At 39.3% G+C, this 26,461-nt stretch overlaps 2 protein-coding genes across 11 annotated transcripts in view; both read left to right on the forward strand.

Annotated features, from left to right (window-relative positions):
• The first annotated feature begins 3,504 nt into the window (after window positions 1–3,504).
• On the forward strand, window positions 3,505–8,566 carry yipf4 (Yip1 domain family, member 4). 3 transcript variants are annotated; one of them, XM_047603858.1, is made up of 6 exons: window positions 3,505–3,782; window positions 4,426–4,579; window positions 5,329–5,500; window positions 6,819–6,896; window positions 6,983–7,096; window positions 8,284–8,566. In XM_047603858.1, exons 1-6 carry the CDS (start codon window positions 3,725–3,727, stop codon window positions 8,419–8,421), a joined length of 714 nt encoding a protein of 237 aa, XP_047459814.1. In that variant the 5' UTR covers window positions 3,505–3,724; the 3' UTR covers window positions 8,422–8,566. The 3 variants fall into 3 exon arrangements, with proteins under 3 accessions (XP_047459814.1, XP_047459815.1, XP_047459816.1); XM_047603859.1 differs by lacking the exon at window positions 3,505–3,782 and adding an exon at window positions 3,797–4,345; XM_047603860.1 differs by lacking the exon at window positions 3,505–3,782 and adding an exon at window positions 3,797–4,336.
• Window positions 8,567–15,004: 6,438 nt separating this feature from the next.
• Window positions 15,005–26,461, forward strand: part of birc6 (baculoviral IAP repeat containing 6) — an 84,881-nt gene continuing 73,424 nt past the window's right edge. For all 8 annotated transcript variants that reach the window (XM_047603704.1, XM_047603708.1, XM_047603710.1 and 5 more), the window contains exons 1-9: window positions 15,005–15,445; window positions 18,393–18,574; window positions 20,914–21,051; window positions 23,703–23,896; window positions 24,258–24,369; window positions 25,041–25,123; window positions 25,584–25,809; window positions 25,896–26,065; window positions 26,332–26,390. In XM_047603704.1, the coding sequence (XP_047459660.1) occupies window positions 15,235–15,445; window positions 18,393–18,574; window positions 20,914–21,051; window positions 23,703–23,896; window positions 24,258–24,369; window positions 25,041–25,123; window positions 25,584–25,809; window positions 25,896–26,065; window positions 26,332–26,390 (1,375 nt within the window). In that variant the 5' untranslated portion in view covers window positions 15,005–15,234. The remainder of the gene's footprint in view (window positions 15,446–18,392; window positions 18,575–20,913; window positions 21,052–23,702; window positions 23,897–24,257; window positions 24,370–25,040; window positions 25,124–25,583; window positions 25,810–25,895; window positions 26,066–26,331; window positions 26,391–26,461) is intronic.

Here is a 26,461-nt window from a genome sequence, read left to right on the forward strand (position 1 = left end):
TGGCATACAAAACCTTCTAGTGATACTTTATACAACCACTATACCAGCTAACTCACCTGGAATACAGCTACAACAGAGTTAGTTCATGCCCCTGTGCTCTTGTTTCATTTTCAATCTTTCCTGTAACATGCATCTGGTATATCTTGTACTCTTGTTTTTTTTAACAACTTTACTTAAGTCATTTTCGATATAGAGAAAACATCTTGTACTCTTATATGTATTGTGTTCTTTAGTCAGATGTATAACAGATATTCATCTAGTTCCTCCTGCTTCTCTCTCTCTCTCTTCTCTGTCTCTAACTAGCTGGGTTCTGTTCAAGGTTTCTTCCTGTTAAAATGGAGTTTTTCCTTGCCACCAGGTTTCAGGCTGGGTTCTGTAAAGCGTCTTTAAGTTGAGTATTGTTACTGACACTAGAGAAATAATTGAATTGTGGAAAAAAGTTTTCGGACACCCCATGCATTTGTGAAGTATCGCATTAAGAATCACTCTTAGATCTTCAAGTGCAATTTCTTTTAGTACAGTGACAGACAAAATACTAAACAATTCCTAAAACAGCCATTGAAAACTTAAAATCGAAGGTATACAAGGCTGTCAAGAAGCCCCTGACTTTGATACCAACAATGTTGAGAACTGACATATGAAAGTGTCAAGAATTATATTTTGTTAATTTTTCTTGTAAACAATAAACAAAATAAATATTTGGGTTTTTTTGTGTCTGTCTAATGCAAGCACTCCTTTTGAAACACAAAAACGATTTTTTCCATAATATTTGAGATTGTGTGAAATGTTAAGGGTAAAACGTGTTTTCAACACACTATAATGTTTATTGTATTGATACTGGTCATATCAATGAAATAATATGTAGTCATTGTGAAACAAACTTGCTGTGAAATTCAGGTGTCAGCTGTAGGGTTAAAGTTTAATTTTAACCTATCATTTTTATCACAAAAAGTTAACATCTGATTTGTAGAGATGGTCCCATACATTGTACTGGTGCTGAATAGAATTTCTGAAACTGAGAGGACACATCACATTAACCCTTCCTTCACCTATGCTAAGGTCACGTTCAACTACAGACTTATCCAGTCACAAATTGCATTGCAACCGATACTGCACATACAGTACAAGTAGAGCCATGTGAAAAAGAACAAGAAAATGTCTTGTTCTTACCAGTGGCAAGTGCTCAGGCATCCCTGTGAGACCTCTCTCATTCATGCTGTACATATATCAGGTGTTGGAGATTGAATTGGGATGTTTCTCCTTTTGGCAGACCTGTCATTGACCTCACAGAGGACAAGAAGGTGTCATCCACTCCAAAGCTCCTTTCCTCCAAACCTGTCCTAGCATCTGACTGGTTTAATGCCAGTAGGAAAATTGCTACATGTAGCTGTACAATTTACACCTCAAATAGTGAGAATTGGGATTGCTCAGTTGTATTCTGTTTATTTCAGTAAATGTATCAATAAAGAAGAAGAAGAAAATTTGTTAAGAGATGAGTCCCTGATGTGAGGGCAGAACAGAGACACATCTTTTGTCTCTACTAAAAAAAACAAAACAAAAAAAAAAAAATAAAATAAATAAAAGTGTAATGCAATAAATCTTAATATGGTGCTTCCTGTTAATTAAAAGCTAAAACTAAATAGTCACTGTCAGATATGAAAGAGGCTTGACTCTTTACATTAAAAGTAGGCAAGGGATGTTAGCTAGCGTGATTAAGGAGCATGTATACCCACCGTGTTTAATGTCCCATTTTTTTCACCACCTCTCTATTAAAATGCAAACGCTAGGCACAAGAAAGAGAAGGATGAAGTTACATCTTCACAGCATATTGTTATTCATGACATATTAAAGAGGAAAGAGCAATACCCTCAAAATTAAATAATATAAACATGATTTAAAATACTTAAAACAAAAAGACAACACAAAGGTGGTGCATTGGAAATTTCTGGGTGAGCATTGGGGGGCAAAACAACTCAAATCTCGGGTCAGTTGTACTGATATGGCACATCCCATAACCTTTAGTTAAGTTATGCATCCTGAATAATAACAAGAGAAAGTTAACCAGGGACATAGTCCAGAGAAACAGACACTTAGACCCATCTACAACAAGAATAGGCATCATATTCACTAATTAAATGGATTACAATGTTGAGATACTGACAATATTATTAGCATTTTAGTAAACCAGACAAATCAGTCAAATTCAGTGATAGAGCAGGAGCTTTAACATCAATAAGAGAGACCAATGCACTAACAGAGATTCAAAAAAGTAAAAAGGCTGCTTTTATTTAGGCACCAGCACATATGCTTGTAGAAGGAAACAGGGGAAAGCAGATACTTTGATGAAGAATATTACTACTGAGGAAAGAGTGAAACCTCCCAACAATATGGATTGTTAAAATACCATTAAATTATAAACAAGCCAGGAAAAGAAACCTGGAAGAATTTATGGAGCTACGGAGGTGTGGGCTGACTGTGGTTCATACGAAAATCTTGAATAGCAAAAATGAGAGTGGATGCGCAGAGGCAGTAACACACGCTTTAAAAAATTGCTATAAATTGACATTAAAACATTGACATTAACGGTGTAATACTGTGTTATTTAAATGCAGGATATGGCTGGAAAGTTTAGTTGATGAGATTAAATATATAATAGTGATACCTCAGTAATAATGTTAGAGTTTGGAATAATACATTTGTCTTCTTTTTTGAAATGGCTGATATTTTAGTTTTGCCCAAAATTTCAGGCTTTAAGTTGTTGTTTTTTTGTTTTGAGAAAAGTTCATTTTAAAAGACTTTGAGACAGTATTATGTCTTAAAAACTACAACTTCAACAATTTCAATCACTACATTTATATAGTGTACTATCTTTACAGCAAGATTGCATTAGAATAATTGAAGACATAATGTTTAGAAAGAAGATGTAAATTGTCTAAATTTAAAAATATTTACTGCGTGTATACTAAATGTTGCTTGTGTGTATAAGGAATCTTAAATAGATATTTGATATATCTGTTGTACAAAAAGTGTAAATTAACTTAAATTAATTGCTAATCCTTTTTTTTATATTACAGTGAACGTGGAAAATAACAGCTTTGCTGTAAAAACAAAAAACAAAAAACAAAAAAAAAAAAAAACAGTAAATTTCAACAACAGCAAGATACCATCAATTTTACAGAAATTGGCTGGCAATTATGCTGCCAGATCAGATTACTGAAAATCTGCACTTTCACCTGCAAGTACTGAACAGGTAGTATCAGTTCATTGACCTGGAATCAGGTCAACAAACTGAAGAAGCTGCCTTTTACTATGTGTAATACTTATGAAATATTATTTCAGTTATATGAAACACTGCGAGCAGTCGTCCAAAATTTAGTCTAAATGAACACCAAAACAGCAGAGGGCAGCACTATGCCCATGTTAACATCTAGTCTGCCTCAGCCCCAAAAGAAGAAGAATTCCCACGTCCCAACAAACAGTACCAGCTTTACGACACGACCTGAATGCATCATAAGACGTGTCTCATTTCCCAGCTACCCCATCTCTGCGCTTCCTGGTTTTCTACAACGCAGCAGTGACAGACGGAACGAAAACAAAATGCAATAGTTTTTACTCCAGTCGTGAGCGGGGATCAGTGACAACCTCGTCTACGTGTCCCGGACTGTTTGTTTAAATGTAATTTCCTAGGAGCTTAGAGGCGTGTGGCAGAAACAGAGCACCAACCATGCAGTTCTCTCCGACCAACGGAGATTTCACGTTCGTCTCTTCCACAGAGGCAGAAGGTAGGCTAGTGCTAGCCGAGTAGGCCAGCCCAGCCGCAGACTGTTTACGTTTCTCCACCTTGTCCCAAAGTAGCGCTTCTACCCAAGTACAAATGCATTCACGTTAAAAGTAACACTTGCTCTTGGTCCGACGTTGTGTTATCGTAAATATCTTCAGCGCGTTATGAAATGTTCGAGCTGTGCTAATTAATTTAGGACGCAGCTAACAAACATCTCTGAAATACTCGAGCTTTTGTTTGCCATGTACCTTTGCTACGCAATGAATTGATCTCTTAATGAAATAATTCCGCATTTATCCGCATTGTTAGGAATGATTGACAGGAATACAGTGTAAAAGCAGAATATAACATTAATTTTACATCCTGTATGTAGTCTGTTCTGTTGGTCACCAAGGGAAGTTTACGTGTAAGTCGAGCTACATCACGTAAAGGCAGTTAAACGTATTGATAAAGTTAGAAACTAGAATAACACAAACACACACAATACTGTACAAACCGAGTGAATAGGAAGGATTGAGCTCCAGTAATTTCATACATTTTCGTTTGAACTGGAATGTAAGTAATGTAAGTACTTTGTCATACATCCTAGTCACACCAAGCTATGAACCAATGCTACACTCTGTAAACAAACATGTCCTCCACAGAACTCAGCGGCACCATCAGTTCCCCGGACATTAAACTAAACATGGGCAGTGACGGTGGCAAAGACCCGTATGCCACTACCTTCCTGAGGCAGCGAGGCTACGGCTGGCTGCTGGAAGTCGAGGAGGAAGATAATGAAGAGAGCAAACCTCTACTGTGAGTTCCTTTACTTTCTATCTTGGATGCCGGAAAAGTCAGTCCCTCACTGTGCTCGCCCGACCTAATGTAGGTAGGGAATTGAGGCCAGTTATAATGTTATAATTATAATATAATAATGATAAACTTTGTTCAGCACATTTTATACAAACATTGCAGCTCAAAGTGGTCCACAATAAAAGAAAGATAGGCAAACATTAAAAGGAACACAAAAGCATTTTAAAACAGGACAACAATAAGGGAAAGGGAAAGACGCTTTACAGAACCTGACCTGAAACATCCAGAGCAGCCTGAAGGCAAAGACAAACTTCTCCAAAGACAAACATGTTACATGACAGTTTGAAAATTAATATAAATAAACCTGTTAGTGATAGCAGTTGTTCTATCACAGGTGAGTTAGCTCCTATAATTATTGAATACAAGAGGCATCATAAGCAGGATGGAGAATGATGCATTCAGGTAGGAGTGGATAACTGCAGGCCATGAAGACTGGGCAGGTTGATGAGACCAGGACTTAAAATGAGTAGTATGGACGGAAAGGGAGAGAGCAACACAAAGCCTTTAACATGCTATAAAGTAGCAGCACACAAATCCATGAGTAGACTTCACAGTTATTTATTTTAAGCCAGGTCCTCCAAGCTCATATTTATTTTTTTGTTTTATTTATTTATTTTTTTTTACCAAATATCTCCTGCATTCAACCTTGATGACAAACTTGTTTTCTAATAATATCCTTTCTGTGTGAGCAGCGAGGAGCTGGACATTGATCTGAAGGACATCTATTACAAGATTCGATGTGTGCTGATGCCAATGCCATCGCTGGGTTACAACCGTCAGGTGGTCAGAGACAATCCAGACTTCTGGGGCCCTCTGGCCATGGTTTTGCTCTTCTCCATGATCTCCATTTACGGACAATTCAGGGTAAGCAGGATGCAATGAACACCACTGGGCTCTGTAGCATTCATGAATTCAAGGACCAGTGATGCGTACTCTTTTCCACTAAAGAATTTTGGTCGCCCAAATGCCTGGTGCTTCCGTGAAACTTTCAGGAAGGATTGGTTTTAGGACCAAACAAAACTATAATGTGTCATTTATACTACTGCATAGGGCTATGCAAGGACCTTTCAGATTCTTTATTGATCCAAGTCAATCAGTTTGAAAATCACAAACCAGTCACAGCTCTTGACCTCTGTGTTGCCACAATGTGTAGTTACATTTCTGGGAAGGTGCACATCAGCTATGTAGCGAAGTCCGTGCAGGGTAGGAGCCTCTGCGACTCTTAAGCACAGATACATAAATTATACCTAAGTGGTGATTTTGTTATCATTGTTGTAGGGCTGGGTGGTATACTGGTTCGTACTAAATACTGGTATTTTTTTCTGTTATGAATTTTTAATATACCAAAATACTGTGTCACTGCGAGGTGTGGTGAAGATAGAAAGGTCCAAGTGTCAGAATAAATGGACTTTTGCCAAAAAAGGTGGGTGACCAGACGTCCCCGATTTCTGGGGACAGTCCCTGTTTTGGATGACGTGTCCCCTGACTAGATGTCCCGGAAGTGGTCCCAATTTTAGCTTTATGAATGAAATAAAAAGTGCTCTGCACAGACTACAATTTGTACGGTAGCCGGTCATGCTGCTATTGATGTTACAGACATAGCACTATGTTTGAATATGAATAAATATGTCAAAATAAACAAAAAAAATAATTGTCCCCATTTCTTCATTTCATCTTGATAACATTTATTAAATTTGTGAAATTTCCCAGTTTGGGATGAATAAAGCATCTTTCTATCTAGCGATCCATCCATCCATCCTTTTTTATTTCCTGGCCGAAAATGCATCAGCAGGCAGTGTTAACATGGGGCCATGCAGACCTATTTTACTACTAGTGTGGGATTATTCTACAATGTTTACTTGTCGTCATAGTAAAATAGTCCATCCTTAGTCAATTTACTGCATTAATTCCTCTCTCAACCAGTAGAAAATATTGTGAACACATGCTTATGCATGAAAAATACTGTGATATATCCCGTGATACTGTCAGAATTTTGATGTGTGTGTGTATGTTTGCTTGCACATGTAGGGTGGAGGTATTTTAATGCCAGTAATCCTATCTGCTTCTCTAAAGCAGGGTCGTGCAGACCAACATTTTTTGTAGATGTTATGCCATCCACCAGAAGTCTAAATTCTCCCCGTTTTCAGTGGGAATGATGGTTAACTGTGTTTGGCTTTCACAGGTTGTATCTTGGATCATCACCATCTGGATATTTGGATCGCTAACTATTTTCCTGTTGGCTCGTGTTCTTGGTGGTGAGGTAAGTTCAGCAGAGGTTGGTCAAAATGCACCCTGTACTCTAACTACAAACCTCTTTTCAATTGTACTGTTTGGAATTCTCCGCAGGTTTCTTATGGCCAGGTCCTTGGAGTGATCGGATATTCCCTCCTTCCTCTCATCGTCATAGCCCCTCTGCTCTTAGTGATCGGAGGGTTTGAGGTGGTTTCTACTCTAATCAAAGTGAGTGTGACTCTAGCTTTTATCTTGAATTTGCATCACCTATGACCTATATTAAATCATCCAGATCTTCCCATGATTGGATTGTTAATTAAACAAGATGCCACTGACTACTTAATGGTAATGAAAAGGGTTTCGGGTTTATGAAAATAAAAGTTCTTAGGAGGTGGTGATCTAAACAAGAAAGAAAAGGTCTTTCAAATCCATGGTGTCCACTAAATCAATAATGCAGCCATACAGCAGAGCTGAATGGATGTGGATCCTCTAACTTTGCCTTGCCATGTGCCATTCTAAGCTTTTTTCACTAACTTTTTTTTTTTTTTTAAATTCTGCACATGCCTCTCAGCCCAGTATTCAGACATACATGCCTGAAACGACTGGGGTGGAGTTTTTTCTGATTTTTGGAGTGTATGGTTTTGCTATTTTTGGCAGATGTTAACCAAGATACATTTTTAGTAGACAAATGGTCAGTGAGTCACAGACAAAATCCTCTAAGCTCTAACTTTTGATTGATGGTATTCCTGTCTCTCTCTCTTTTTTTTTTTACTTTTTTTTTTTTAATATTTTACACTGATGAATTCCAAATTCAAAGTGGCTGTCACCTGACAATGTTTGACTTAGGGAAATTAGCCAGGCCACTATCATAACTGGCCTTTGTAAATAAAGTCTTTTTGTAAACTCCACCACTTTGGATGATTGGGCTCATGTTCATTGGGAAACATTTGCATTTACAGTTATTGAGTCAAATTTCATATTTGTGGCGCAAATTGATCTGTGGTGCTAGACATCAAGCAACAACCCAGGACAAGCTCAGTAGCGTACTATTCCTGTCTTATCACATTTATGCTTTTATGCTAGTACAGAGCATACTATAAGCGTTGCAACAGATACCCAAATGAATAAAGACTCACAACACAAAACTGAATTTTGAATTGGGATGGGATTTGGTGAGAGACATCACACTTTGGTCTGAAAAGTTATAATGCTAATTGCAAATAGCCTTAGAAAATCAAGCAGGCACAATTTTTTATTTATTTATTTATTTTGCTAAGGAAGTCTGCCTGTCCACGCACAAATCTTAAGTTTTGAATAGTTCACAGCATGATTAAATAAAAGTCTCGTGTAATGTTCAAAGTCACATGCTGTTTCTGCTGCATTCATATACGAATACTTCTCTTCTCATCTTTCAGCTGTTTGGAGTGTTCTGGGCTGCATACAGTGCTGCTTCACTGCTTGTTGGAGATGAATTTAAAACGAAGAAGCCCCTCCTCATTTATCCCATTTTCCTTTTGTACATCTACTTCTTGTCACTATATACTGGTGTGTGACCAGATGAGTTGGAACTGTGGACCTTTTATGGACAGTGACCCTGGAGAATAGGGGAAAAAGTCAAACTATGAAACCAAGACTTTTTTAAAAGGGTGTTTATTTCCTTTTTTAACTCCTGAATTGTAGATGGTGGGGATGTTGGGAATATATATATATATATATATATATATATATATATATATATATATATATATATATAAATGTATATAGTTTTGTCCCTCGTGTCTTTGGTCAATAAAATGCATATGCTTTGCAGCTTAAACCTGGGTATACAGACACCTTGTTCACCAGTTGAATACATGCCCTTCAGCTCTGAATTTACATGTTGCCGAAGCTGAAAATAATGGTTCGGTTGGGTATCAATGTAATGATTTCTTCCATTTTAATCACACTGAATAATGTGGTGCCAAATATTTGTATGTATATGTTCATGCTCATGGAATAATTCAAGCAAATAGACAACACCACACCATGGTAATCGTCCTCATTGTTATGCACTGTAATGCACTATGAGAAAGTCCTTTTTTTCTTTTTTTTTTTAAATTAATAGACACAACAGTTAGTTGTCTACTAAATGTGGTGCCTTGTTCTCCTATCCTCAGAGTGCTGTTTGTCAGCTGTTTATATCTGATTTATGATTTCAACAAAAACAATAGCCAATTATTACTTAATTATCTAGTATTTCCTGATGGATCTCTGTTGTCAATACAACTGGTCACACTAATCTATTAAATGGTACTGTATATTGCAACACTGGATTCACCCACAAATCATTCAGACTAATAATTTGTGAATATTGGGTCTGTGAGACCAAACATTCCCCAATTATTTATTGCTTGTTCATTTTAGACAGTCTTTAGCCAAACTACTAGATATGGAGCTCGACTAACTATTAATGTCAGCGTGCTGATGCTTAGCGAGAGTATTGTTGTCCATCTTAAGTTGTGTCCATGTGATTACTTCATGGTATAATCTGCACCAGGTACTCGCTATCAAAGTACACTGCTGAACTGAAACAAAAAAAGTCAACGCACTCATTGTCAAAAATATGGATTTCACAATGTCCAAATCATCGTGGCCAGAAAACTGGGTAGTGCTCCCGATTTACATGGTGAGTAACTCACAACAAACAAGTAATGGGCATAGAAAGCGACATGCGGACACACGGTCCCAGCTGCCACGGGGCAACATAGGGGCACATCCAGAAATGGTTTCCAGTCAGACACAGAGCTGTCACGTAGGCAAATCCCTCATGCTGACGATGTCTCAGGACAAGTCTGATGATCCATGGTGGCTCGAGCTCACACTTAAGGGGTCTGGTGCCAGAGACCACGAGGCCAACATTATACAAAAAAGCCAGTCATGTTCAGTTAGTTCATTTGTGTTTTCGAGAACCTTAAGAAACGTTAGTCTGCGATGTTATTGTGCACTACGCACTACGTCACATTAAGGAAATACAGGAGCTATACTATGAAGTTTATCCATAATAGTATATATTCATGGCTAAATACACAATAATGGCAGTTAAGCTTTTAATCCTCTTTTATTTATTGAAAGTTGAAACCTCAATCTGCTGGATCAAAGTTGAATAATGATTCAAAAGGGGACAGATGCTGAGGGGGCTGGTGGGTATAGATGTGACAGAATTTCCCTGTCATTTGTTTGTTTCACTCAAACAAACAAATGACACAATGTAGGAGGACGTCTGATTTCTTCTCTGAGCCAGGAAGAGGGGGAGGACTTCTGCAGACACTCCATAAGTGGATTGTTGCGTCTCCTCTACAGATTCTGGGGCCATTAAACAAGCTTTTAGGCACGTCAAAGAGCAGAAGAGAAGCTAACATTGCAGGCTGCTCACTCCCATCAGCCAATTACTGAGGTCAAAATGGCTTGATGATTCACTGTCTAGCTGTGTTGAAAGATATAACTTGAATCTGACAATAATTTTCTTTATCTGTCACCCTACGGTTGCATATGTTTGAAGTAGAAAAATTAATATTTGAACCTGTGCATTGTTTGAATAGAATAATATTGATTGCGTTGTGCGTGTGATTTTAAGAAAATGTGATAATGAATTAAATACTATTGTAGTTTTGAATTTTTCCTAGCCAAATTGAACGCAGAACATTTTCAAAGTTCAAGCTGAATTTCTCTTTTGTTTTAATCGTTAAGACAGTCAAACATCAGGCTGTGATATTTTGTAGATATTTTCGACAGGCCATCAAAAGTAGCTGATTTTCAATTTTATTGTTAGCAACTACGTTATCATTACATGTCACCAACTCTGCTGTAACCGACCCCAAATATGAAGACCTGTGGACGTCTTTCCATCGAAATTGCTCTTAACACCTTGGTACCACTGGGTTTCCTCATTGGCACCGCTGTGGAGATCTTAGCTCTCAAGGACAGCCTCGACTCATGACAGCATCCCGCCTGTGCAGAAGTAGGCTCATTCATGCTTGGGTTAGAGTTTGTGTCGTGTGTTAAATTCTCCTCAACCTTTAATTTAGGAAATTGGATTCCATTTGCCTCATTTTCATTTAGTTACTTATCACTATCACCAAAACTCATTCAACCTGTTATTTTCCTCATCATTACACCAACTGTTTTATTATTCATCATATCATATTATTCATTATTCACCATTTATGTACGTAAACCATATATTTCCCTAAAGTCATTAAAGTCCTTGTGAGCTGGAATAGATGATCATTGAGAACTGACGCATCACATATGACGCCAGCTGTTGGCCCCCCTCACCACCAGCACCGGAGCTCCACAAGGTTGTGTCCTCTCCTGTTATTTGTTCTCCCTGTACACCAATGACTGCACCTCCAGCCACCCCTCCATCAAGTTTACAGATGACACCACGGTCCTGGGACTCATCACGGACGACGATGAGCTTGCAGCTTACAGTAACGCAGCGTCACAGCTGGCAGCATAGTGTACACTTGACAAACATAAACAAGACAGTGGAGTTGGTCATGGACTTCCACAGACACTCACCCCCACATACCTCCACTTCTCATAAACGACACTGCAGGAGGCTACAGGTGGGGTACTCTGTGAAGTTTCTGGGCACCACCATCACCAGCGACCTGAAATGGGAGACACATTCATCTAAGGTCATCAAGCGGGCACACTAGAGCATGTTTTTCCTCAGGCTGCTCCGCACGGTCAATGTCTCCCCCAAGGTGTGCACCCACATCTACACAGCCACCATCGGAAGTGTCCTCACCTCCTCCATCGCTGTGTACTTCTGTAATTCTTACAGTGTACTTTTCATCTGTAAGTGGTGCTCCCTATTGACAAGTGCTGTTATTAGACTTAAATGTAATTCCCCTACACATGACAGAAAATAACTGAGGACCACTGCTCTAATCAAAAGTAAAGCATCACAGTGTGGTCGGCCACACAGTCACGATGTTGCTAGTCTTCCATGCTGTCCCTCTAAGTCATTTGATTTGCAAAACAGCCATCCTATTCTCATATAACTGTCAGCTAGTCTAATCTGCTCTACTGTCATCCATCTGAGAGCGAAGCAGCAATATCTTCTGCAATCACATTGCATTTTTTCTAGTTATTCATGTTTCATACCAGACAAAACATTTAATGGATCCACTTCACAGGTGAGTTATCATGTGTTTCAAGTTAATGATGGGGCGTACTGTGGCAAGGCTTCAGAGCGTGTGTCAAGAAATCCAGGTAGGTGTGCGTGTATATGTATTTATACTATATCTGTATATATCTGTATATAGTAACACTTTATGATACCATATAATATGTGCTATATTGTATATATTTAGTAAGTATTACATTTGTTGCATATACACTTGTATTCACAACTCTTTTTGTGGTGAAAGTGAGGTGTTTGTTGTGTGCTTAGCAGCTGTGGTACAACATCACTTCATCTATGCTAAAGCATTATTGTGCTTGTCATGAAAATAATGAGTGAGATAGAGTTACTCTGGGAAACTTGTGCATACCTGCCTTCTCGGTACCATGTGAAAGGGGTTTTTCCAAATCAGGAGAGGTTGTTCCAAAAAGAGAACAGGCTGTGTCCTGGTTCTGTGTTTTGAGCATTTCCAGTGACTGGTTTTCTTTGTCTTTCCTGATTTATTTTGAAAAGTTCTTTCTTGGTGTTTCTTGTCTTGCCTTACTTCCTGTGTTTTTTGCCCTTTGATTGTTGGATTGGTTTCTCCTTGTGTGCTCCGCCCTCTTTAGTTTCACCCGTGTCTCTTTGCCTCTGCCCATGTGCGTATATAGCTAGGCTATTGCCTTTGTTCTCCGTCTTGTCGCCTGTCATGTTTCTCCTGTCCTGTGATGTTATCCAGTTTGTCTTGCTGTTTCTTGTGCTTTCTCATGTTCTCTCTTGTTTTTGTTTTTGGTCTTAATCAGTGTCTCTTGGATTTGTGTGTTAGGATTACCCTCACATCCTGATCCCAGCTCCTTAAGTTTTGTTTCCTTGTCCTGCTTCATTCTTGCATCCTGTGTCCAACTTTACTTTACTTTTTTTTAATTTATTTATTAATAGACCTTTCTATGATTTCTATTTCTATTATTGTGGGGTTGTGTACATGCAAAGCCTCAGAAATTAAACTTTTTTAAAAAACAAAAAAAAAAATGGATGGAAGGCTTCATCTGACCATCACTAGTTTCAAGAAGCACTTAACATGGCTGTGACACAGTTCAGTTATCCATCTCCCTCTCAGTGATTTTCCATTCTGTTTCATGCAGCCTGCCAGCCACTCCCACCTCACCAGTCAAATCAGCTCACCTGTGCACACAGCTGCTCCTCATCCTCTAATCAGGCCTGCATATATTCACCAGTTGCACACACAGTTCTCTGCTGGATTGTTCCTTGCCTTATTACACTTTCTAGCACTCCTCTGGTTACTTCCTGGTATTGAAACTGCCTGACTCAGACTCACCTCCTTTGGCTGTTTCCTGGTAAACCATCTTAGTCTTCTGTTCCTGACTGAGAGTTCTGCCTTTGCTCTCCTGGCTCCCGTTTGCCTGTCTGTGGCTGCCTTATTAAACAATTGAACTCAGCATGGATTCTATCTTCTTCTTCTTTGTGCGCATCATTACAGTTAATGACGGTTAATCATGGAGTAGCTGTACACTGGCTTTTACTGGCCTAGAAACTCACCCTCTGACATCTGGGTCTGGTATAAAATGGTTGCATCTGAGGACAAAACCAGATACAGCAGAAGCAATAACTAAAACTGTACCTCTTACAGCTGATCTCTGGAATGCGGCCCCGTTGACCACCTTAACATTATAAGATATCATGTGCTGCATATAAACTCATACATGAAACCAGAATGTTAAACATTTTCTTTGACTTTGTTTTGGTAATGCGAGTGTGTCGTATCTGCATAATGTCTGATTTCATCACTTTGCGGTCAAATTTTTGGAGCTGCCCAAGGACAATCCAGTTAGTACATTTTACTGAAATTACAGGCTTAGCACATCCTTTCAAATGTCCATATGTGTTCTGTTGATTCATATATGCATGTATATGGCAAGAGGAAGGCACATCTGCAGCTGTGGAGTGTACCTCTGCAAATGAGGAGATGCTGTCACTGGACTTCAGAATGCTTGAGCTACCCCGTCAATGTCGTGGAGATCCCCTGCTTATAGAGTCCAAATGAATATAAAGTCAGTGATGTGGTGCTAATAAAAATATGTGTTACATATCCTGCCTTAATCCCTTATCCTGGTTTTGGGCAATACCCCTCAGGTCAACACCTTGTGTTCTTCATGTTTTCCTAAAAAGTAAGTAAGTAATAACTTTATTTTTTTGGAGCTGCATCCTTGTGATGCCGATATACCACAACAACTGTCTATCTGTCTATAAGGAAGGAAGGAGATTTGACTTGACATTGACTGCATGAAATTTAACCACCAAAAATGTCAAACTTTGGCACAGCTTCTCAGAATTTAGGATCTTTGGCTTCTCTGTCTTTCCTTGTATCCTTGGGTTAGATTAACCACGAAATCTAAGGACATTTCTCTATTGTCTGACATTTTAAAAATTTTTAAGAAATTTATCCATTTAAAAAAAGTATTAAACACAGCCTATAATTGCAGAGGATGGAAATCAAAAATAGAAATTGAATTGCCACTCCTTTCGAGCCCATTATTAAAACTCAGGAAAGATTATTTAAAAATCCTATAGAAATCACTTGTTTATTTTCATACTTTCTTAGGCGTATATTATTATATTTTTCAGTTACATGACTACATAATGATTAAGTAAATCTTTCTTTTAATTTCTATTGCCACAGAAGTTCGTCCGTGAGTGGTACTAATCAATGGAAAAAAGAACAGACATTGAAAGATCGAAAGGGAGTATATTTTTCAAATAATACTAAACTTCACTGTGTGAAGTTATCTGAAATTAATGAATTCTCGATGCAGAAGGTTGTATTGAAACTGCTGGACACACTGCACGGGGGTATCGGAAGTATATTTAGTGCAACATAGTTATTTTGATGTTTCCATTATTCTGACCATTCGGTGTTCTCGTCTGCGCATAATGATGTCGCGAGAAGAAGCGGAGAGCTACGCTTGCTCCGTTTACCTATCGCGTACTGACAGAAAGCCCAGCCAGCCTGGAGTTCCTCAGCGCTGATGGTGAATAGCCACTGCTGCGGTAACGGGCGGAGGAGAAGAAGCCGCAGAAGGAGTCTGCAGTGGCAGAGCAGCCTTCGCTCTGAGTTAGTCTTGTAGATTTAGCAGTATTACGCGTGTCATCGGACCCTTACAAAGCCCAGAAGGGAAGGGAAGGGGAGAAATAAGGAAAGATGGCGGCCGCGGCCTCGCCGGGCTCCGGCTCGTCCACCTCCTCAGACTGGATTGTACTGAGAGACGGTTGCCTGCGTTGCGACGAGGAGGGCCTGCGAAGCCTCTCCTACCACCCGGCCCTCAATGCTATCTTGGCCGTTACCAGCCGCGGCAATATCAAAGTAATTGACGGCACTTCGGGGTCCATTCTCCAGGCTTCTGCGTTACACAGTAAGTACGGAGTCCTCCGTCAAACCCTGACACCAACAGTTTCAGTTTTGACAAGTCAGCCACTGATTGTCAACAGACTCCAAACACGACACAGGCGGAGTTGTAACCCCAGCTCGCTAACATTAGCTCTTCCTAGCAGTGATCTTTGGGCCTAGTCAGATTTTTTTTTTCAGCAGACATTTGTTTAACACAGTCTGCTTGTGTAAACGCGAAGTTATCATCTTCAGACGTTGACGTGTTTGTTGTGAAATGCAATGGTAATTTTTAAACGTCAATGTTTGTCATTGTTTACCACAGGGACATGATATACCCAGCCAGCTAATGGCTAGCGAGTGGACAGTGCTAGTTAGCCGGGCAACCTTCCCTGTCAGTTTCACTTATTCCGGTTGTCAGTCACGATATAAGGTTGGAAGAGTATTTCGTAGCTTGAAGACTTGAAGAACGAAATTACCATTCCTCCAAAGCGGCCACCTGACTACAGATAGTTTAGTTGTCTGATTGGAATTGCGGCTATAACCACTAAGCCAGCTAGCTGCGTTTCAGTGGCTTAACTTTCCAGTCCTCCAGTCATATGGGAGCACTGCTGTCTGTTCGATCAGTTCCTTAATAACTGTTCACACCATCACACAATATGTCACAGAGTTTATCTTCTGTGTCATCATCAGAATCTACATGTTTGCTTTAGCCAGATGTATGTATGTATGACAGATGTATGTTTATCTTGTTTCTCCAGCTGTTGTTTTCTCTCTATTTTCTGTGTCTACCTGGCTGGTCTTAGGCAGATGAGTCCCTCCATGTGAACTGAGTTCTGCTCATAGTTTTTTCCTGTTAAAAATGAGTTTTCCTCCCTCTAATTTTGTACCATTTTTTTACATCTTAATTTGCTGAAGGGTATAGTATACCAACCACATGCTTATTGGCATTAGTTTCATATAAAACAGATAAATGTGATTTTGACTGATAGAGCAAGATAAAGGGAGCAGGGCACCATCCGGAGTCAGAACTGTATGTTGTCTTCTGTGCATTTCTTTTGCACCAAGTTAATGTGCAAAATCACTCAAAAGATGAAACTGTGTGTAGGTTTGAGGCCAGATTGATATGATAGACTCAGGCCCCTCTGGAGTAGTTCTTCTAACTGTGCTGTATCAACAGAGTAACTATTAGAGTTAATTAGGGCTTCATTCAGTTTAACAACCCAGTGGAGAAAAACTGAGATGCAATGAAAAAAGAACAAAAATGAAATACACACTTGTATATCATATTAGTGTTATATGCTACTGTTATCTCATTCTTATGTTTCTGTTACAAAGTTAGAGGTACTGGCCAGGTTGTGTAGTTTGTGTTCCTTTGAAATCAAGGACAGAATGTGCACCTTTAAATGCTCATTGATTTGGCTGTCACACATTGAAAAACTCTGAAGTATACATTCCCTTTAACTCTTTGAGCCCGCATATAGAATTTAAGAAACATTGCAGATGCAGCGATATTACAACACATCCGTCCATCATGGAGACATGTATATATGTTAAAAATGACTTCATTCACTCCGTTTACATGCACAGCTTTGGAGAGCTATGCACAAAAATTCGGCCAATCTCAAAATTCCGCTTTGTGAATGTGGTCCTTGACCCACTTTATATGCAACAGAGAAAATTGAATAACTTACAGGAACATGTCCTCCCCCTCCTCCACACCAGGTGGTGATATGTGTTTTTTCAGCAGGTTAATATGCTCCTCTTTCGGGTTGACCTATTACATCATATAATAAACAACTGGAGTCGTTCATGCGGCAGACCAGCATTTCAAACAACATCAAGACTGATAATATTACAACTTTTTAATCTCGTACATGATGTGCGTGCTATTCCTTCCCCCAGGTGGTTCTTCTGCCGCCTCTATTTATCTTTTTCTTCAGCTGTCTTAGATATATTTGTTCTGGAGTCATACGCCAGCCCACACGCGTTGTCTACTTCAGCTGTGATTACCGTATACATACCGGTGAAAATCGATTTCCAATCACACTTAGTCGGATAAAGAAAAGTCCAATATTAGTCGGTGTTACACTTAAGTTGTCCAGTTGGAGTCAGATTAAGGCAAAACAATGTTTTTCATGTGCATGTAAACATACTGATTGTGACAAGCACTGTAATTCTCTGGGCCATAACAACCAATGAGGATGCCAAAGTTATTTTTGCAGTATTATTGGCTAATCATGTGAAGTTTTGAGTTAGAAGTAAGTAACATCTTTCTGCATTTCAAAAGAACAGTATTTGGGGATGAAAACTATTACATGCAGAAAGATGCTTTGTTCATTATTTCATATTATTCATGGTAGCTTTTAGTATCATCACAAGAGCACAGAGAAGTCAATAGTGGATTTTTAAACTGCATTTTACGCTATGCTTTATGCTTAATTCAGAGAGCTGGCTCAGTTAGTTGTAGTCCAGGCAATTAAGTGAAACATGAAGCTTACTGTGTAAACGTGTCATTTTGTAAATTACAATATATTAATAAACACATTTCATGTTATATTATTCTGAAGACAGTAAACAAACTTCTCTTGTAACATTGAAATCTTAAGGCAATATGTAAAAGATGTGAAAAAACTACACACTTAAGTTTGCATTGCTGTAATAGAGAAGAGCAGAATGTGTAATGTGGAAAAATAAATATGTTTGGATTCAGCAGTAAGTTGACTACATTAGGTTTGATAAATAGCAGCTGTCCAGTTATCCAAACACTAGAGAAGCTGACGCTGTAAAAATGTGGCCAGTCAAACCTTATTGTCAGGACAAATGTCTGACACAAGATGGCAGACCATACATGGTGAATAACTGTACTATCATCTTCAAAGGACATTCCACAAAAGAAGTCACAAATTTCTTGATCTTTTTAAAATCTCTTTCGTACCTCCACACACTGTGTGTTTTGTTCTTGTTCTCTCCAGCTAAACCTGGCGGTCGTGTCAGGTGTCAGTACTTTCCCGCCGTCGACAAGGTGCTTTTTGTGGACGACTATGCAGTGGGATGCAGGAAGGACCTGAATGGGATCTTGCTCCTGGACACAGCCCTCCAACCTCCAGTGACCAAACCTGAGGATATGGTTCAGCTGGAGCTACCGGTCACAGAGGTGAGATAGGACAGCTTGCTTTACAGTACAGAGATACAGGAAGTGCCTTACATAGTTTTATTCTTATATAAACAAGTAGTTGTTGGCAATGCAAGACAAAAGATCATGCTTCAATTCGCCTGATTTCCTCCACTCCTGTGTGTGCAGTACAGGTTTGCAGTAGAGTGCAAGAAGCCAAAATGCTGCAACATTTTTTTCTGTTCGTTTAGTTCGGGCACTGTGACAAAATCCTTAGATTCTTCACCTATTGCTAGTATATTAATTGTAGGGTTAGGGTTAGTGTTATGTAGTTATGTGTTTATTAGTTTAGACCAGGGGTGTCAAACTCATGTTAGTTCAGGGGTCACGTACAGATTTGATCTCAAGGGGGCCAGACCTTCAAATAATGAAGCCAGTTTGTAAGTACCAAATACTATAGGTTCTCAAATGACTGCTTGAGTCCGACCCCCTAAAGCAAGTCAATCCCAACAGACCCCCATCTTAAAATGCATTATAACATCACAGCACAAATTAACATGTTTAATAGCTTAATATCTTTGGCTAATTTTCCCAGCCGTGTGGAGGATACATTTTTATATAATTCAGCCGTTTAAATGATATCAAAACTAACCTTATTTCAGATCCATCCACACAGCTACTATTTGACTAGATGTTAGCTTTGCACACTATTGCAATTTATGCTGCATCACGTGACCTGGCCTCCACCAACCTGAAATGGTTTCAACGGCACTCAAATGACACGCATGACTATGCTGCTCCTTCTCTTTTATCAGTCTCAGCATAATGCCCTTGGGTGGGGAACTTCAGGCTTCCTTCCAAGCTATATAGTCATACTTTAAGTCTACTTTAAAGAAAGTAGGGATGTCCCTGTTGTTGTTGGGAGATCGTTATTCGGGCCGTTCCAAGCATTTTTTAAATACCTTAAATCAGCCCTCATCCAAGCCCAATCTTTTGGACTTATCTGTTTCAGGTTTGCCATGAACCAAAACCATGTCTCTGGGAAATGGAGTTGATATTGTGAATTCTGTAGGACTCAAACCAGTGACTTTCACCCCACGCAACAAGCACGGGCTCTTTTGAGTAACTGACTGGGGATCTGAAAATTAAGTTAATGGATGCCTACAAAGCCAGAGGAGGCTATCAGAGGCTATAAGAAAACATTAATTTCAAAGTTAATTATATGCTTCAAGAAACATACAAACAACACATTTTGAGGGTCAGTGAGGACACACATGAATCATCCTACCATTTGTTGATTATATAAAGAAAACAATCTTTGCTGTTACCACCATTCAGTGTGGAGCAATATGTTTGACTTTACTCTACTGAGTACACTGTCCTTAGAATGATCAGATCAAAATAAAGCAACATTACCCCATTCGCCTCTATTGCTGTTCTCCAAGTGGGCGCGCCTATGGGTTCTAACTAATTTTGAGACATGCACCTGGTTAGTCTGTTCAAATGTCTTGCTGTGAAATCTGCAGATATTTGGAAGCTCTGGAGTTGAGTACTTTCTCCTGTCTACCCATAAATCAGCTCCTCTATTGACTTTGTTCAAGGCAATGAGCTGTCCAGTAAAAATAAAGACACACAACAGTTTGTGTCTTTTGTTAGAGCTTTCAAGTGTCTTTAATATATATTTTCCTTGATTTTTCTTTTCTGTGCAGTTTTTTTAATTATTATTATGGCCCCACTTTTAAAAGTGGATTTGTTTTACACCTCATACATTTAACAAATGTCTAATTGTTTACAGTGCCGACATTGTTTTAGATTGCTTCAGACTTTCTTTTACTGCTTGTTAAAAATAATGTGAAAGACAGTTTTAATAGCAAGAGGCCACAGTTACTACCGGATATTTTAGCCAAACATTTCTGCATTCTACTGGACAGATCTGTTTTACTGTAATAGGTTTCCTTCTGCCACATATGTGTGACATGATTTAATAAAAGAAAAGGTGAGTTAATTGTTTTATCTGCAAACCTGGGATGTATGACTCAAGTCACATTACCATGCATAAAAAGCCTTAACAACTTGTTAAATCATGAGTCCCAAATAAAGACCCACTTCCTAACTTGGCAGCAGTGAATGTCCCCATGCCAGAAAACCACTTCTCACACTTACCATTCAAATCATTGGAATTTTCACCTTGTCATGCACCAACATGTAGAGGTAAACCATATTATGCATTTTATCAACCACTGAATTCATTATGATTTAATGAAACCTGTCTGTTTTGAGAAACAAAGCTGGAAACTTTCTGCCATGATTACGTAGAAATGCCACCAACCTGGAATTTGTAGCTGTTATATTTAAACATGTCTTTGTGTATTTGTGTTAAGGCTCAGCAGATGTTGTCAGCCTGTCAGGAAAAGATTGATGTGTCCAACACAGAGGGCTATGAACTCTTCATCACTCAGCTTAAAGAAGGCCTGAAGAATACCTCACATGAGACGGCAGCCAATCACAAAGTGGCCAAGGTGAGTCTGGCAACTTTTCAAAAGGGGTTTTTGTGTATTTGTGACATCTGTATCAAGAGAGGTCTACTGCTTGTACTAATATGAGCTTTACAATAGTGACAAATTGCCTTTGTTTTGGGCATGAAAGTGACACATGAAAAATGTCTTCAGATGTGAGGCATGTGATGAGCCTGTCAAGGAAAACACAACATTCATCACATATTCAGGGTCATTCAGAATAATTACTTTGACTATTTCCTGCAAAGAGAGGCCTGTAAGTGTAAGAGTGCCAAGTATGCAGAGCTCAGAACAGAGTACTGGAATAATGGCTGGAGAGCTGCTGTGAGCCAGCTGTGAGCTGAGGCTTTGCTGGCCATTCACTTCAGCAAACCCTCAAACTCCTTGGAGTGAAAGGACTGCAATTGAAAAGAGCCATGAGAATCAAGCCTGGGGACTGATCATCTCCAGCTGGGTCACCTGGCTGAGGCTGTATGACGATTAAAGACCCGAAACACCCTATGACCTTGGGTTTTTCACTGATGAAGGGTCCAAGTAGCACCAGAAGTCGTATTCAAATTCCAAGTGTCTAGTAAAAACATGCTATGAAAGGGAACTTAAGGTTATGACTATGACCTTGGTTCTCTAATGAGCATGAGTGAGAGTCTCACTCATTAGAAGCTCAAATTGCATCACACCAGCCCTAACAGCCTGCCACCAGTTGCATCTAAGCCAGGAGGGTCCGAGACCCTCATTCTATATAGTGTGCTGGCATAGCACTAGTTGTCATTCAAAACAAGCTCACCTCTTCCTTACTTTAGTAGCAAACGGGATGATCTGGTGACACTCATGCTAATCAGAGAGCATGGGTTATAGTCACAAGCTTAAGTTCTGTCATAGCATTCGTTTCGTCTCACTATGGTAAATGTTGCATGTCTCACTATGTTTTATGTATTTCGGACTGAATGTGCCAGGGTTGGTGCCGTAACATCCAACCTATAAAACCTTGCAAAAGTAAGGGACAGATTCAGAAAAGACTTTATTGTCAGGCATATTTGTATGTACAAGGGATTTGTATATATATATAAGAAATATAAGATAAGATAAATCATGAACATATTCACACTCCAATTTACAAAATTTATGAAAAACATTTTCACTGTATATACAACAAAAGGAACCTTTACAGAGGGATACACACACAGTAGGTGCTTGCTAGTAGAAGACCGGACAATAGTCCCCACTATCCAGGGAAAGATGTTGTTTGGACAAAAATAACTGACTTATAAAATGCCGAGTCCTGTTCTGATAAGTTTGCAACACATGAACTGGACACTGAACTGTAAACACTGATGCTACTCAGAGGAGAAAGGTGAAGGATTAAACGCAACCAAATCAGTAGGAGAACATGACCCAAAGACCTTTGGGATGAACCGAGGCTAAAAGCAACAGTCAGGCAGTACTTAAGAACAACATTTTCATTCAACCTGTTCCAGGGGTTAAAATGGGAATAGGACAGGGAGTCCAGTACGGTTGGGAGTTTCTACGATGGAGTGAGTGGCCTATTCGTAGATAATTTATGTCGGCTGATTGCGCCTGTCATGGAACGACACGCTAAGGCAGTGGTTCTCATACTGGGGGTGCAGTGAGCAGGGGAGCGCAGCTTCATCTTTCATCAGAAATGCTTCACTCTCTTCATCAGCTGAAGAATCCTACCAACCCCATGACATGTTCAATGACGTCACTTCAAAATGGCGACGCCCTAGCAGGCAAGCCAGGTGGAGATGACAAAAAATAAACTTCTTAAACGTTTGATTTTCGCAACTTCTTAATATTTGACGTTGGCAAAGGTGTTATTTGAGATATAGTTTGGAGTTCAAGGACCAACACACGTACGTTTCATTTCCTCTTTATTGAATACTATGGTTAATCAAGAAGAGAGACCCCGTGTACAAAAGGGCCACCCAAGCCACATCCATTTACTTTATTGGTATTCACTGTTTCTCCAAAGCAAGTAACTTTCACATCTTGTCTTTTTCATATAATTTGATGTGTAGGATTTTTTTCTTTTGTGTGCACTTTTTCAGTTAAAAAAAAAAACACATGTCAAATGGGGATATGTAAGTTGCACTATTCTTAAATTTAATTTCAACATTTGAAGTTAATTTTTCTTGAAAATACATTAAAGAATGTGATGCAGTTGTTTGAAAGCACTACTTTTGAGATTTTTGAAGTCCAACCTTTTTTTTTCAGTAAAACAAACTAAACAATTAATTGTAGTTATGAGTTATGTCTAATCCATTTTCTCAGAACTTAAAGTGACAAACGACAAAATCGTAAATTTTGTGTTTCTTGGTTTGAAAGAAAGGACTAATTAATGGCCAGTGTAGCCAAAAATTCACTTCTATTTTCGTGCCTGCTTTTTGGAGGAGATATGGCATGGACGTGTCATGTAATTTGGGAATTACCCTCCTTAACTATTGTGTGCGATGCATTTGCACTGGAAGCGTTTCATTCAGATCTATGGATATTATCCCTGAATATGATGTCAAGGCTCTGCTACTTTCTGCTTCCACTCCACTGCATCTCACTGGTAAATATAGTACCTTTTTGCATCACTGCGTCTTTTACTGTGCTCATATCCTCCTCCCTTGCTGCTTCTTTGCCTTTTTCAGTGGGCAACAGTGACCTTCCACCTTCCCCACCATGTGCTGAAGCTGGTGGCCAGTGCCATCGTCAGCGAGCTGAAGAAGATCAACCAGAACGTAGCTGCCTTGTCCGTGGCCTCATCCATCATGGACAGGCTCTCCTACCTCTTGTCAAGCGCCAGGCCTGAGCTTGGGGTGGGCCCCGGGCGCTCTGTAGATAGGTAAGAACAGTCACTTTCTAACTCTGTGCTAATGTGCTCCTAAAAAAACACTGGACATTGTTAGGCCCTGTGCAGTCTTTTGTATGTAAAGCAGTTTTTAGTCGGAACTGGCCTGAATTTGACATATTAAATTGGTTAAACAAAGATTTAAATAACCGTCATGGACACACACAGATTATTAATTTCTTTTTGTTTGTGGCAAACCATGACCGTTATGCTAGGTTAACACAGTCGTTGCAATGAGCTAGTTGATCAGTTTTCCTAAAGGGTGCATTCTGTGATGATTATTGTACAATGACTTTGTTTGTTAACAACAAAACAAAACCAGCATAGAAAATATTGCGCCTGTTTTTCTCTGCAGATCCTTGATGTATAGTGAGGCCAACAGGAGAGAAACCTTTACGTCATGGCCACATGCTGGGTACAGGTGGGCTCAGCCTGATCCAATGGCCCAAGCAGGGTTTTACCATCAGGTAGGTTCTGAAAGAGCATGAATGTTGTTATTTCATGTCATGGAATGAGCTAGCTATTAGAGCGCCCAGTTTCCTTTTACTGGGACTTACACAAGACAGTTAGAACACCGACACATGTCCTTTCTCTTGCCCTCCCTCACTCACACATGCATTGTCCTCTTGACAGGTGAGAAGTGTCATGACAGCAGAGGCACCTGATTGGTTAATCGTTCTTTTTATTCCCACCAAGGGATGCCAACTGTGCCTGATGTGTAATACAGTATTTGGTCTCGTAACATTTAGAGGGGTGCTCTTTTACACATCGTAAAATCCTCGATTAGAGAAGAGAAATAAAGAAGAGATGAGACTGTTAAGAAGAGTGTTTTTATTTAATGTCAGCAAAAAAGAGGGAGCATGACTTCCCTTGGCCTCTAAGAGAAACACCACTGTTTGGTGCCATGCTAATATAGACAACAACAGTTACTTATTTGTATATATATTTGCACTCCTTTAGCCAGGAGCTACCACACAGAATTTTGTGATGTATATACATAATGACAATAAATGATTCTTGGATCTTGAATCTGGAATTCTTGAATGAAATAAGTGCTGGTATGTTTTTTTTCTATAGTTTACACACAACCTCAGAAATGAAGGTGTGATAACTGTCCTCCTCCTCCTTTTTTCCATAGCCTGCCTCCACAGGAGATGATAGAGCCATGTGTTTCACCTGCAGTGTATGTCTTGTCTGTTGGGAGCCTACAGATGAACCTTGGTGAGTGGAGATAGTCAATTATGCATCTACTGATTTAGCTGCAGAGCTACAGCATGGTATTTAAATCAGGGGTCTTCAATGTTTTTCATTCTAAGGACCCCCAAACTGATGTAGAGATTAAGTGGGGACACCCTACCTACTATATGTGTTCTATATTAAATTAGTGCTATTTATAAATATGCCTTATTATTATCATTGTTTTGCATTCAATATTAGTCTATTCAAATAATGGTTCAAATTATTATTTTTTATTGTATACAGTAGGCCCCGCCCCTATCACTACTGTGCTAATCACAACGCCACATATTACAGGCTGACTCTGATGTTTCCCTAATGACAAAACATTTAGCTATTATTATTTTTTTATTTTTTTATTATTTATCTTGACAGTTTTAACTTTAAACTTAGTTAAATACGAATATATACGTATAATTGCTAATATTTCACCATCATTTCCCAGGTCTGAGCATGAGCGGCATTCTCCCAATTGTCCATTTGTGAAGGGCGAACATACACAGAATGTCCCATTGTCAGTGACACTGGCGACCAGCCCGGCTCAGTTTCCCAACGGCCCTGACAGTTCAGATAAGATTGCTTGCTACGGTTTCGGCAGCTGCCCGCAGTTCCTTGCTGCTGCCACCAAGAGGGGCAAGATCTGCATCTGGGATGTCTCCAAAATGATGAAGGTTAGTGCTTCAAACCATGAATGAGACTGTCATCGGTCTTGTGTTTTGATTTTTTAACGTATAGATGTGAAATTGTACGCTTACAGGTGCACTTGAAGTTTGACATCAACCCGTATGACCCAGCTATTCTGAGGCAGCTGATTCTTTGCAGTGGTGAGCAAGGCCAGCAGGCACTGACGGAGTCTCGGAGACCAACTCTGGCCTGGTTAGAGGAGTCTTCCTCCTGCTCTGACTTACCCAAGTTAGAGGGAGACAGGTAACACACAAACACACACATAAATTCAGAAGAACACTGATTAAGGACCTGTTGTTCAAATCAAAAGTAACGATTAGCAATTTAACAAGAGAGAAATTCACATGAGTTCTTACCATAAAAAAGGATTTTTAAACAGGCAGTAGTAATAACAAATGACTGGTTGACAAGAAAGAAAGTGCCACAGTCTTTACTCTGACTCAGTGATACACATGATTAGGCAAAATTCTCAGTTGGTGTTTTATAAATTTTAACCACATCTCTTCCAGTGATGACCAGTTGGAGGATTCAGACAGTGATGAGCATTCCCGATCAGAGTCTGTAACAGGTAAGAGTTTTTTTTTTTTTTTTTTTTTTCAGGCTGCTGCTGCTTTCTAATTCTGCTTTTTTATACTTCCC

The sequence above is a fragment of the Mugil cephalus genome, chromosome 13, assembly GCF_022458985.1.
Source record: "Mugil cephalus isolate CIBA_MC_2020 chromosome 13, CIBA_Mcephalus_1.1, whole genome shotgun sequence".
Taxonomy (NCBI): domain Eukaryota; kingdom Metazoa; phylum Chordata; class Actinopteri; order Mugiliformes; family Mugilidae; genus Mugil; species Mugil cephalus.